General features: G+C 38.3%; 1 protein-coding gene across 1 annotated transcript; it reads left to right on the forward strand.

Moving 5' to 3' along the window:
* The first annotated feature begins 5,889 nt into the window (after positions 1-5,889).
* Positions 5,890-13,895, forward strand: LOC119740357 (UPF0696 protein C11orf68 homolog). The gene is made up of 4 exons (XM_038215627.1): positions 5,890-5,951; positions 10,224-10,433; positions 11,351-11,506; positions 11,880-13,895. The coding sequence occupies exons 1-4, from the start codon at positions 5,890-5,892 to the stop codon at positions 12,259-12,261; spliced, it is 810 nt and encodes a 269-aa protein (XP_038071555.1). The 3' UTR covers positions 12,262-13,895.
* The last annotated feature ends 1,277 nt before the right edge of the window (positions 13,896-15,172 follow it).

Below are 15,172 nucleotides of genomic sequence, written 5' to 3' on the forward strand. Positions count from 1 at the left end.
GGAAATCCTCACTTTTCGCACTATTTTGCAACACATTTAGAGATATTGACATGGGAATGTGACATTCAGTGTACACACACATGGAGTCAAAACTCACAAGTTTAGTGCACTCTTTCAAAAAATGTAGACGCCACAATTAATGACTAAAACGTCTGCCCTAACCCGATTTGTGGCTCCGCCCCTGCTGTAGCACATTGTAACTAAAAAGTAATTAACAGCGTCATTGCAATGTATCAAAATGTATTTTATTTTACAAAATGGCGTCCATGCAGTGAATGGAACGGACGCAGGTATCACAGGTACTGTGTATACCACCGTACTTAAACATCCGCCATTGAACTCCATGTATGTACATGTTTAACCCTGCTACCCACTCCTAGTGCCTTTGTTGCAGACACGTCGTTCGCCAAACTTGTTTTGCTTTGCTAAAGTACAATATCCGACACCGGCTATAGGCGCATGCTTGTGACGTTGATCTTTTCTTAAGGCAATTTGCATAATAACTGCGTTTGTATTCCATAAAGGTGCTTTATCAAAGCCCCAAACCGAAGGCCACAGGCAGAGTTCTAGTTCATAGCTATACAGCAGGTGGCTTGCAAGGATCCCATTTAAACCGTATGAACCAATATTTCCTTCTGTTTTCTTGATTAATTAAAATCAACTTCGTTGAGTCCCAGTCCTAATGTCTTTGTCGAAGTCCAAGTATACCAAGGACGAGTCTGTGTGTCCTATATCCGAGTCTCAATCTAAATAGGAGGTTGAATTTAGATTGAGAAAAAAAAAAGTATATTGATGTGATGTGATTTGCCATGCGCATGCCTGTATCGAGACCTTATATACAGACCCGAATGTTGTATCCAGAATCCAGATGCTATCATCTCAGACTCCATTGACTAATATCGAGAGCCCCATGGAAAATGTTGGAGCCATGTTTATCGAGAAATTGCTCCATTTAGTGGGAAATCTTTTTTCTTCTTTTTTAGGTGTTGGGCCTTGAGCCCAACACCTATTGTTATTGTAAGAATTTACTATTTTTGTTCTCCTCAGCAAATTCTCAGCAATTTCTTCTCCAGAACTGTTTTTCAAAATGAAAACATATATGCACTTCAATTGTCAATACATGAATTTACAACCAACTGAAGATGTGCTTTTTTGCAATTACGTCATCAGGACGTCATCATGGGTCACGTGACGTCACTTCAAAAATTAATAAATTTAATCTCTGAAATTCAATATAAAATCAACCGTGAGAGACCGGAACTTGAATTTTTCGGGAATTGACATGATAATATATGATCTTCATTTCATCTTGTGCGCGTCAAATCACGTGACCCTTCCTTCCGGTCGAAACCGGAAGTGCCTTATAATTTAAAAGTGGAAAAAGATGTGAACTTGCTTTCAACGATGTTAGTCTGTGGGTGGGTTGACCTTTCAAAAAATATGATCGGTGACGCCATGAAGTTTTCGAGCGCCCTCTAGCGGCAGGTTAAAAAACGTCAAAAACGCATTTTCACCTGATGTATGTGGATAGGTTTGCGGTAATCGCTTCAAAATTAATGTACATGATGACCTTAATGCAGACAAGACCTATGCGCGAAAAATTGATTACGTCATCGGATCCGAAGTTACAATAAAAAGACCTTGAAACCTTAAATAATTGCTAAAAAATCAACTGTGATAGATATAACCAAGATTTGGCTATATATAGCACAGTTGAAATAGCTCTTGAACTTTCTGGTAATAACGTCACAATGACGTGATCAAGTATCATATTACAAGCAATCAAAGATTTCTAGATTTAATCTTTGAAAATCAATATAAAATCAACTGCTACAGATTTAATTGTGTTTTTTTTATGGCAATCGATACAATATTGCAGGGTCTTCATTTTTGGTATTAAGTGCAAAATCACTTGACCCTTCCTTCCGGTCGAAACCGGAAGTGCCTTATTATTTGAAATTGGCAGAAGATGCGAACTTGCTTTCAACGATGTGAGTGTCTGCCTATAGGCAGTACTGTAAAAAAAAAAGTGACGTCATCAAATGTTAGAGCACCCTCTGGCGGCATGTTGAAAAATCAAACATGGATTTAAACATGCATATACATGTATTGAGTTGATGTGTGTGGCATGACGTGAACACTCCTCCGAGTAAGACCAACCCGACCAACTATGTAGGCAACTCGGGTAGGGAGACATCATTTTGGGGAGCCTGCCCTAGGGGATTAAGATATTTATAAGCACTTATGCTATAATTGGTTCCTAAAAGGAGCGAAGGTCACTCTGCCTGAGAGATTTCAAGCATAATATTTGGTTGCTAAATTTAATCTGTCGGCCAACAAATTGCATTATCATAATGACGTACCTAAAATGTTAACTTGTTTTATATGTTGAAATGTGAAAAATCGTGAATAAATGGCTGAGAACGATCTGTTACTGTTATGCTAGCATAAAACCGCAATTCACCAGATAGTATAGTTCCAGAAATCAGTGTGGCTAACAGGTGGTATTTCATTTAACCACAAGTCATTATCTCGCTGGGACTGTGGAGCAGGGAGGGGAGTTTGGTTTACTTAAGGGCTCCCCAGGGGCTTTCAACAGTGTGAAACTAGCCACTTTCTTAAGAGAGCCGGTTTCGTCATGCAAGGTTTGCGGTAATCCATGGCCCAACACCGTGTGGTTGTTCCTACAACCTCTAGTTGTTTTTTGTTTTTTTTTACAACGAAATAAGAAATCCTTGCCAAGCAAATAAACGTCATATCATTATTTACTGACATATACATCGAACATTGTCAAGGCTGATACATGTATCATTTATTTATTTCATGTGCATTTTTTTTGTTTTTCGATGATGGCTTGTTTACTTCCTTTTCTTTCTTTTTTTTGGCGTTTTAACTTGAAGACTGAGACAAGTTTGTAAATAAGGCCACATGAAATATGTCAGCTACTCACATTGCTAATAGTTTCTTGTTCTTTTGGATTAATATTTTTTGTGCAAGCGAAAAGCAATAGTGCTGAAAAGTGTGATACTTACGTTTAAGTAAGGTTATGACAATTCGATAGATTGACTTTACATCTCGCGGGGGTGGAGGGGGGGGGGTCTGATCTACTATAGCTACTTAATGTTAAAACTTGTTATACACTGGAATTACTGTGAAGCCTTTTGTTATACAACTCCAGTATTTTGGCCCTTGTTTATTCAAGCAACACAACATAAAAAGTATGTAGGCCTACCTGAAAATAAGTATCAATAAGGGCATTATGGTTACATATGTTTGGTTCCATAAAATTGACTGCATTTTCCCAACGAAAAGTTGCAGAGGTGGCCATGATATTACTTTTCTAAATTAGTGCATATAATTAATATTTAATAATAAACAATTTAATATTAAATAATATTTATCAAATTTGAGCTAAATAATAAGTCACAATAAGCCAACCTTAAATACTGAATATGTAAATTTTCTGTTGTTTAAAGAAACAAGTTGTGGCACAGTCCCAGCATACTGGAATTAAAATGAAATAAAAAAGTCAAATGTTCAAATAGAATACAATACATCATAACAAATAGCAAGACTGGCAGTATTGTTTTTATTGGATTTACAGAGGAGTTCAGCTGTATGCCAACTTAACCAACCTTACCTACTTCCAATATTAGACAAATTACAATACAATTTATTTTTTACATTAGTATAATAAAGAGAATAACATTTAACTTTCATTTCCACTATAAAAATAGAATAAAATAGGCAATTTATTGTACAGTGTCATCCACCAAAAAGCAGCACAAATGAATGTTAGTACATGTTTAAGAAACTGATGAGCAGTCCATTTTGCAAACTACCTTAATAAAGGCAAGAAAAATATCATTTATGAAGTTATATTAAAGAAATAATCCTTTTACAGTCCTTGTTCTCTCAAATTTTAGTTATTATTAAATCCAAAATAATTAATTGTAATATTGATAAGATCAACTAACAGCGAGACAAGCAGTATTGTCACTTCAACTTAATCTACTCTTGATTGCTGTAGGGTCTCTGATTCTTGAACATCTTCAGGGTAGCTCCAAACTGTAGCTTGTTGCTCAGCTACAAGAAGGTGTAAATACAAGAAAATAATGTAAGCATTTTCCATGGAATGCATCCCAACATGCAGCGGCGGCGATTTCGAAAAGGTTACCCCCATTTTTTTTCAGCCTGTAAAATAATTACAAAAGGTTAACCCACTTTTATTTCTTTCCATGAATTATTTTCATAAAGGTTACCCACAATTTTTGTGGCCCATTTATCACCCAGTTTTTTCACTGGTCAGGTGACCTGAATTCATAATAAATTTTGCTCAGGTCCATATATTATAATAACTCCGAGGTTGAACCTGCATTTTCAATTTTTGGAGGGATACAATTTGTTCCATGTCTTGTTTGATAGTTGGATGATGGCATTCATCAGAAAATCTAGGGAATGTGCTCCCTGAGTATTTTTTTTTTAGAGTTTCGGATGATCTAGGTGCCTTCTGATGCAATCTAGAACTAACAACGTACAAAGAAATAAGCCTCATTATTAGGGGGTGGGGGTGGGGGCATTGCCATAGGGGTCCCCTCAACACAAAATATTGGGGGAGGGATCGCTGCCCATGCCCATGCCAACATGGGGACCCGGGCTCGTGAAAATGTACCTAGTTTCACTTGCGGTTTGATTCAAGAGTGAATAACATAGGGTCCAATCTTGAGGAATACTCATGTTTCAATGTCTTTAATGTACTCTTGAGAGTTTTTAAAAAAAGTTTTGGAAGTTTGGCATCACAATTAAATGAAAACTGACACAAAAATGTAAACATACCAGGAACAAATCCTTCAGACTCATCATCTCAGGTGCAGTTATGTTGCTCTTGACATCCTTTTCAATAAAAACAACAAAATAGATTTGCTAGAGTACATGTTTTGCACATTTCAAGAATTTTGTTCAGGTGTCTTTGGCTGTTTCACAGTCTATTTTTAGATTTCATGCTTATTTTGCAGTGCATCATACAATTACAAATGTGTAGTATGATATCATTGTAGTGTGAAGCTTGACTGCGCAACACTGTGGCTAACAAGTGTTTGTTTTTTTCTTTCTGGTTAGAACGCTGACATGCAGGTCAGACATGCAGGTATGAAATAGGTGGTTTAAATGTGGAATACATATTTGTATAACTTGTGGCTAATAAAATTCGCAAGCATGACAAGTGATTGCAACTACAGCAATGAAATACATGTAACATTTTTGCATTATATATACATTTGTTCGCCGAATTAAAAAAAAACACTACTTGGAAAGACCTTCTTTCGTTTCTTCAAAATGAGAGCTGGCCAGACAGATTAAATTCACAGAGAGTTTAGTCCCCTTACTATCTTTCAACCAAGTATGTTTTTCAACAATAATTACGCCAGTTACTTTTTGGATAGCTGCAAATGATGGACTTTAGCTTTAATGCTCGTGACCTTATCAGTAGAAAATGCGATTGTCTTGCGCATTTTACAGTTGAACTCATGTGAATCAATGTGATTTGCGCATTCACGGCGGTACTATTTTGGTAAGTGGATTTTTTGTTCTGATATAGGAACAGGAACCGTAATCAACTACACAAACGCCCAAATTTGTTTGTCCATAACAAATTTATGAAACTGCAGTGTAGATACATTTTGTTGCCATAAACGGGTACTTCAAACTGTTTACGTTGATCATACACAGTAAGGTGGAGTTGCTTACTGTCTCCTGATACATCTTCTTAATTTATAGCTTCCTGGTGTTATTTGAACTATTATGAAGCGCTGGTTCATACCTGACAGTGATTTTCACACACTTTCACCTCTAGAGGGCACGTTATCTTTTGAGGTCATACCAGCAAACACGATGGACAAGACAACGGAAGGATTCACTGGAGCCAGTATCTCGGCGGAGGAGGACCCGAAATTGTAAGTTGTAGAAATTCATTTATAATAAATCTAAAATGTAGACAGTTTCGCCCGTCAACACTGCCCTAACAAAGTGCGTCATGCAGGCACGAGCGAATAGACGGCCTTTTCAGGCTGTTGTAGACCTTTAAATGATAATAAGTTTCCCATACATTTTCGTGTATCTGATTGGTTGTAACAATGCCACAATAACAATATACATTGTAAAGTGTATTTCCATGACTGTAATTTTCAATATGCATGACAGGTTTTCTCACTGTAGTGATCGGCTGTATTATTAGTCAGAGAGGGGAGATCCGTCCACCATATAAGGAAGATTGGAGGCTCACTGAACACGGCGATCATTGCACGGGACACTTCTCCTTGATTTGCTCTCAATTAATTGATGATTTATAACGGTGATATTTATTTTTTATTTTATATCTTCGGACAATAATTGAAACTCTTTTTAAAAACAAGTGGAATTGTCCTCAGGATGGTCTAGACACAAGTTTGTAAAAACTGTCATCAAAGATGTGTCAGACCAAGATAGCCCTGTCATATCCGTATGAGGGGAAGCTTACAATCACAAGTGAACATAAAAACACCAAAAACCTACAAAGTTACAGAACAATACGATTTTGAGTTCTCTGCAGCATGTACATGTCATACTTGAATGTCTCAAATTTATACAGCAGAAAGAAAGACTTTTAGTACGAGTTTATAACAAACATATGAATTAACTTCTAGTTTAGTCGTACCCTGACGTCTTAAAGTTGGTTCAAAACTTTAAAAAACGTCAGATAACTACGTCATTCAACTTGGAGCCATCACAGCAAACAGGTCTTGCTTCCGAGCTGCAAGAGTCAAGCGTGGGAACTGTCTCTGAAAACGCGCAAGACTTATGCCAGTGCAATCCTTACAATAATTCCCGGAAACTCAGTCTGTCTGTCTGTCCGTCGATTATCTCCAGAACCGGACACCGTATGAAGTTGAAAATCGGCTGGTGTATTGCTCGGGGCCACAGAATGTGCAGTGCTAAGTTTGAAGTGGTTTGGATGAGCGGTTCTCGAAAAAGCTGCAAAAAAAGCAGTATTTTCGGAGGCAAACGTGGCAGCTTAGAACATAACACCACGCACTGCCGTTCTTTTCAGTTGTTTACGTCATGTTTAAGCTTAAGCGCGTGCTCAATATGACGCAAACAATGCAAAAAGGACGGGCACGCGCACGTGCATTATAGGGCGATACCATTGTCCACTATGGGTGAATAGCGCATACCATGTTTTCGTATGTACACGGACACGTTATTTTTGTAGTCGACTAAGCGACCATTGTAGATGGTCGAACTTCAAACTTGATACAAACTTTGACGTAAGTGTGCGTTGTTTGCAAGAGCAGTTCTCAAAAACTCTGCAAGTATGCAACCTATACCAACGGCAAAGCAATTTGCGTTTCCCGAACATGCACATTTTAGACGGGCACTGCACTAGTGTATACAATTATATAACCGTACATGCAGATCCTTGTCATTTGATTGGTGGAACTCACATCACGTGACATTCGTTATTGCTCTCATTCACGCCGCTGCTCAAAAAGTACTATCCGCCCATGGGGAATGGGAAATACTACTCAACAGTTAGGATCATGACGCGGTATTTGTGTGCAAATACCATAGATATAGAACTTAAAATAACTAGATCGGACGCGCGTTCGAACGTGCCATTTACTGTGCACAAAACTTCTGGGTTCTTCATGGACGCGCTGCAAAGTCACGTGAATAGGGCCACGCGCAAAGGAGAGCTGGTGAATGCTGGACGGAAAAATATCGCCAACACTCCCACCTGAATTCAGCTATGCGTTTAAGTTATTAACAACAGGTTGACATTTTTAACTACGATTTTTGACAATGTGACATTTCATATTCCTTTGAAAAGTTACACATGAGTTTGCCTCTGTGTCTTTATTTGGGGCCAAATTGGCGACTGTGTTGAAGGTAATTGATTTTCAGCCAAGAATTCTAATTTGTACCGAAAAGTAGCCACATTGTGTTCTTATATCTTTAACAAAGGCAAATGTCAAAAGCGTAGTTAAATGTCAACCTGTTTCATGAGATTTTCCCCTCTTTTTTTTAAAATGTGCAATAAAAATCAACCGTCACTTGCCTATCAGACAAAACATAAACGTTTAATTTTACCAACATCAAAATGAAATAACAGAAAATCATTTTGTAAATGAGCAACGATAAAAACGGGCACTCGAAATATTGCGTTGCTTTAATAATAATAATAGCTTTATTTACAGATGATAGCCTGACAGATGATTTTCAATGGGCCATCAATTAATACTGCTAACCTCAATAGGAACATTACATTTGAAATGAATGGATGACTATAAAAACAAGTCTCTGGCCATCTGTTGTGAGTACTGAACAAACTAATAACTTTTAGGTAATGAACAATTTATATACAATGAAAACTTACTCGTTAGCTAATAAATAATCCGATGAAATGGCAGTTCCATATCCATATCATTCATTAATCAAGATGTCAATAATATCATTGCTCATGAAAAAAATACATTTGGTTGTCACCATCCGAATATTTATGTGAAGGTCTAGCCTATGCAAATACATGTACCAGCAGGTGAGTATTGCTTCCCATAAATTTATGAACCAGAATAAGTAATCCAATATATCTTCCTCATATGCATGAACGCAAACAGAGGGCTATTCAATCTTTCAATTTCTGAGGAGCAACAATAAGACGATAACGAAATACTAAGCGAAACTTGTTAAATTTTAGCTATGGTCCACGCACGAGGCCCAGTTATGCATGCGTGGCCAGCTATCTCCTCACTGTACGCACAGTCGGCAGTGCAATCTTTCTGACGAAGACGTACGCTTTTGTCGAGCAGTGCAAACTTCTTCATCTGTTCACTATGATTGTGATTCGTTGAGCAAGGCGCAGTTTTCCCAGCTCCAGCAAAGTGACTTACAATTGCAGAATAGGAAACTGTGTTTCCATCTGGTCGGCCATCACTGGAGTATTAAACAAGTTGCTACTCTTACAGGCCTTTTACCACCTCTCTGACGGATAAGATCTTTTTCAACATGATCGTCGATTTTCCTGCCGGAGTTGTCTGTTTTCCTGTTCAAGCTTGGATTATATAGCCTTCCTGCTACTTCCGAGGGTAGATCCATTTCTGGTGGTAGACTGTATGCATGCTCTATCGCTGATGTTTGTTTTGCCGGTACAGCCATGCACTGAAGCAATATCTTCGACGGGGGCTTGGGTCGGTTCTTTCCTTGCCGTTGGCAGCTTTTCTCTCTCGTGCTGAAGTCCATACACGAGACTGTAGTCTTTCTACGAAATAAAACAAATAATAATAATAAACAAATAATAATAATAAATAGTAATACTGACAGGCTTCAAATGAGTCGGGAACCCCCCGCGGAGTCGGACTATTATTGAAAAGCAGGAGAGGGGAGGGTGATGTTAGGCCAGAAATAATTGTTATTCGATGTTCAGGATCAGGAGTACCATCTTAACTTTTAAAACAATAATATTTTAAGTAGGCCCTGCGCGGTTATTACAAATTCGGAGGATCCTTTGGAACACACATGGGGATTTTTCTCCACACCCATTCCTGTGATTTATGCCCATTTGGCAGTGCGTATTCCGTAACCTATATTGAGTTAATTTTTATAAAAGCTGTCTTGTTCGAAATGTACTCTCAAGAGATAAATTCTGTGTATTAAGTTACTCACACATGATGTTAACTTCTTGAGAGACAGTCCTCCGGGTTCCTTTCTCCGTCTTAGTTGAACTTTTCTGCCGCACAGATTGCCACCATTTTCAAGCAGTGATGGAGTACAGTACAAGTGATCGTCATGCCGAAGAAATGTGCGTTTAAATTTTTGACCCTATTCACGTGACCAATGGCAGCGTCCTGTCAAAACGCGCGTATCATACGCGCGTCCGATCTAGTTTTTTAAGTTCTATATCTATGGCAAATACATGCTGGTGTGCGCGTTCAGCGTTGCGCGTAGCGCGTATTGTTCCAAAGATGATAGTGTCGTCGAGAAAATGCTTTGTAAGTCAGCACGTGTGAGTCAAAATGTCTTATGCAAATGAAGTTCAAAGGTTACTTGGAAATTCCCAGATCCCCACATTACTTTGAAAAATGTGCAAGCAAGTCTCTTTTCTCCATTTTTCTCGATGATTTTTGGTCGAATGTCATAGGCCAAGAAAAGTGGTAATAGTCGTGATTTTCTTTTTCTTTTGCTTACACTAGGCCGCCTTCGGGAGCCGGACCTCACAATCAAACCGGGCGTTTTCGCACCTCCAAAGGAGAAGGCCTGTTTGTGGACTCGAAAAAGGCTTTCACAGAAGAAGGGTTTCAAGAAGAAGGGTTTCTGTTCGATCCGGCCAACTATTCCGAGGGTGAACACGACGAAATGCTGAAGGAGTTTTTCGAAACGAGTGCACCTTCGACAGCGAAACGGTAAGTGGATTGGAATAAGAGCTCTATATTTGTGTCACTTTCGGATTTCTGGGGATTAAGTCGCTCTGAGCATTATTGTGTAATGGCCTGCTCAACATTGAGCGGGTGAAAATTTTGTCAAACTTTGATTTTCATTGTTGTTATGAATGACATCTCTGATACCTACGGTTTCAGGTTTCATTCACAAAAATGTTGTTTTTGGTAAAAAATAAAAAAAAAAAAAGTGGGAAAAACAACCATTTTGTGTGCATCGTTCTGTTGTTCTACAACAAAGTCAGCTGTTTCAAAGCCAGTCTTCTCAGTTGTGTATTTTGAACTCCAAGGAAGTAATTAATATGCAAATACGTCATATCTCTAAAACGAGAGGGGCTATGGAGCTCAGTTATTTACCAAATGAAGCTTAGATTGTGGTCTTTCCAACCATGTATATTACTCAATTTTACTTATCTTGCTTGCGACATAATACCCTTTTTTGTGGAGCCGGTCACAAATGATAATGTTGATGAACCGACTATTATCGCTGAAAGATCTAGAGTGACTGTTAACCTCATTAAACACCTAACATTTAACCTGTTAAACATTACATATTTCGACCACGTGACGCCCACAACATGGGCAAGAACGTTCATATTTCAATAGTTGACAAAAGTATAGACCTGTTTTGCTTTAGACACTCACGGTTCCAGACATTGCTTTTTAATACACTTCCAAATGGCGAAGCTACGTACAGAGTTGTGTATTCTTTTATATTTTCATTTAAAATGGTGGTTCCAATTCTTGTCATTATTTTTGGAAACGCGTTGTTGAGGCCCAAAACGGCGCATTCCAGACCTAATTATCTTTAAAAGGGAAATATGCCAGGTCTTATATATTGAATATTTTTCTATAAATGTATTGTAATTTGTTTCTGAATTTAGATCTGATGGCATTCGTTGGATTCGAGTAATTTCGGCCTCCTACAAAGAGGAGGGATTAACAAATGAGGAAGAACTTACAACCGACTGGAAGAAGCTCAAGAACTCAGGGAAAATGATCGACTTTGATGCTATCAAACAACTGGCTATCCGTCATAGGTAAAAACGGAGTTGCTGCTTGAATAGGGGAGAGGGCCCATGTGTCATATTATCATGCATGACTGAGCATGGTTGCTTTTTAATAGTCCTCTCATGCGCAATTTGATTCATCTTAAACTTTAATGTCACCTCAAAATGGGGCAAGGCGCAATTAGGCAGGGGAAAATGACTATGCATTAACTTGTACTTTTATGATTTGTACGGCATGTTACATGTGCAAATAAAAATCAATTGTGTATTTTGGAGCTGTTTGCATTGAAAGAAGCCACATTTATCCTCTTTTTTCGGCTTAAGATGTCTTGTTTTCGATTAACATCACCGAAGCGGACTCTTATTTTTAATAAACATGAACAATCTTATTCTTGTGTTCAAGGTACTTAGGTGGCAATTGGTTTTCCTTTTTTGACACCGGAGAGGAGATCGACAATGCGTGGGAGAAAATCGCCAAGGCTACAGTCAGAGACGAGCTTGGAACACACGCTAAGGTGACACCGTGCGAAGACACCAAGGAAGCGAAAGCTCGCAAGAGGCATGTGATTAGCGTGTACACTAAAGATTTCACCGACAAAGATGACGTGATGAAAGTAGAAGCTAAACTGCGCAAGTTGGGCTTCAGAAAGCCAATCGACTTCAAGCCTCGAGTTTACGCCACCCTGGGCATTTACTCAAAGAACCAGTGGGGGCTGAGTCCGAGCATCTACGTATCAAACTGGGATCCCAAGAAGGTCGCCGTGAATATACAAGATCGCACCTAATCTCGCGTGACCTACATGATCAACGACAAGAGTAGCGCATGAGTTTTCGCAATTCACTTTTCGGTTCACTTTTCCTCTTAGCAGTTTTCTTTTTACAGTTAAATGTCTTTGTTTCTACCCGAGTTGTTGGCGTGAACTCATTGTGTTTGAATAAGAAACAAATCCTTGATGGAGAAACAAGTTTTGCAGATAACAACTGTTTAACGAGCACACGTATCCCCCTCATAGCTCATTGCTTGCTGTGAATAGGGAAGTTGTTAAGATAGATTGCAAAGTTGTATCAAAATACATACTTTTCATGCATGGTAAGGTTTTAGATTAATGAATTGGTATTCAAGTTATAGTGTCATCCGACTGAGGCACTTGTGGAGCTAAGCTTACATGGATAATGTATAGGATCGAGATCCTTTATAATGTTTAGGATATAATGACATTAGATTCGATACGATTATACTTCACTTCACACGATAACATCACAATTCCTTACATTATCAAACAATTATTATGACGTTTTAAAAGTCCCAGCAACTTGTTTCTGGGATTTCTTTCCGACACTGTATAAAACGCATGAACCGCTACTTCCTTGGTAGACGCTTAATCTTATACCGAAAAGCATGTTTTTTAGTATTTGAAGCTTTTCCCCTAAACCGCCGGCCCTCTAAGCTGCACCTACATCATGAGCAATTAAGCTGATAAAACAGCAGCAAAGTTAGGACTTACCTAGTCATTGAAGAACCCGTGTAATTTGGTTTAATGCAGTCCCTGAAAATGCACCTTTGTGTCCCATTTAACCTTTGTCATGGGAAATTAACTAATAGTAATTATCAAATAATATTGATTTTGTTGAAGGATAAGTTTACTCTCTTTTAATCTGTCTACACAGTAACATTGTCAAGTTGTATGACATGGATCTGGTGACCTTTCTAAAATTAACTTGCTTATACTGCAGTTTTGGGGTTTATGCAACATGCTCCAAGGTTGCAGTATTACTGTAACTTTGTTTTATATTTTTTTTATGTAACCCATGCAAACAGCAATTGTATTTAAAAGTCTTTGTTTTAGATCGTATATAAACTCTTACATCAGATTTATACAATTATAACACAAATTACACTGCTCTATAAGTTAGCTACGAACTTAGTCTAAGGACCGATTTGAGACCCTTGGCAGGAAGGACTGACTCAAGACAGCAGATTCTTCAATTTCTGCAGGCAATGATTGCAAGACGGTTTCTGCCGATGGACCGAGGCATGGAGACATGATCAACTATCGAACTCGAAACTCAGCTTACATTTCTATAGCTGAAGTTCTTCAAATCTTGGCACGCCCACAGCCAAGAGATCATCTTTGCACAACGTCAATGCCATCGCCTCTCCCAAGACAAGCAGTCCAAGACTTCCGATCAGCTACCAAATCAAGCGTTGCAACGAGACAGCATCGGTTCCGAGGAGTCGTAGTTACCCACAAGAAAGCAAGCACGCAAGCAAGCAAGCAAGCAAGCAAGCAAACAAGCAAGCAAGCAAGCAAACAGGGGAGCAAGCGAGCAAGCAAGCAGGCAGGCAAACAAGCAAGCAAGCAGGCAAGCAAGCAAGCACTCAAATGAACACTCTAATGCCGGCTATTTGTCTCGATGAAAATGGTACCACAATGTTTTGTAACCCAATATACAATTACTGAAAATAATGTAGTTAAGAAAGTTTGAAGAATATAACCTCATAATAGCAAAATACCTTTCTGTTGTTATGAACATGTAATGATTATTAAATGTTGTTGATTGGCAGGCGCGCAGCCATTAAGGATTTATGCGTAACACTTTTTTATTTTTGTTTTGCCATTTTCAAGGGTATTTTGGTGCCTTTTTGTTTTTATGCTAATGCGAATTTTCGTATTCGTGAGCAAAAGTGAGATGTCATTTCAGGCAGAAACCACATTTGTTTCAGCACCGAAAGTTGCCAGAATTTTGAATACTTTGCTGTCTTGAATCTTCTGTGGTGATTCGTAGTTGTGTCAGTACACGGCAGTAAGCAAATGGGCAAACTTTGTTCACCGATGTTTTTAATCAGCTACTGTTGGGTTCACAATTTGAACACAATGTCGTCCTTTAACTACATCACAGCAGCAGCGCCCTCAGTTGTCCAGAAAAGCATGGAAGCTTTTTTTTTTTATTTTTTTTTATTTTTTAAGAAAATCATTTTTCAACAACATAAACCATAAGGGATGTCAAATAGTTTTCATGCATTTAAGAGGAGTATGTTCCAGAGAAAAAAAATCATGGACCCTTATCCAGCGCCATATCCAGCTGCATAATGAAACAGCCGTCTGTGTGACTTTCTGGATGTTATTTGTGTCGGGATGCAGTTCTTGATAAATCGCCTGACGTGAAAGAGAAACATCGTGCCAAAAATGGAACCCTCACTTCCGAAAATCTAATATAGGCCCTATGTGGACTAGTGGAACTCGGTGTTCGCGTACAAAGATGAAAAATTATGAACTAATTTTGTGGCGGTCATTGGGTGAAAACTGGAACTGAAATAGGAGACTAAAATATTTTTCAGGATAAATATATATTTTTTGTATAAACTTGAAGGACTCATTAACATTTGCGAACAAAAATCTAATATGACCTCTGATGAGGACTGTATTACTTCAAGCCTTCCTGACCAAATGAAGAACCCATTGGCTGTAGGTAGGTCAATCTTTACATCGTTATACAAATTCTTTCTCAAGCAAGTAAACAAACTTGAACGAATAAGAAGACCTAGGTACGAAAATGCCGGATGTGAAAGGTCGTAAGTAAAATTCGTTTTTACCCATCTCCATATGATTTCTCATCTTTTTTTTTTTTTTGGAGGAAAAATAAGATAAATTCCAACCTGAATTGTTCTAGGGGTGATTGCAGTTAGAAATCATT

The sequence above is a fragment of the Patiria miniata genome, unplaced genomic scaffold, assembly GCF_015706575.1.
Source record: "Patiria miniata isolate m_02_andy unplaced genomic scaffold, ASM1570657v1 HiC_scaffold_10, whole genome shotgun sequence".
NCBI classification, from domain to species: Eukaryota; Metazoa; Echinodermata; class Asteroidea; order Valvatida; family Asterinidae; genus Patiria; species Patiria miniata.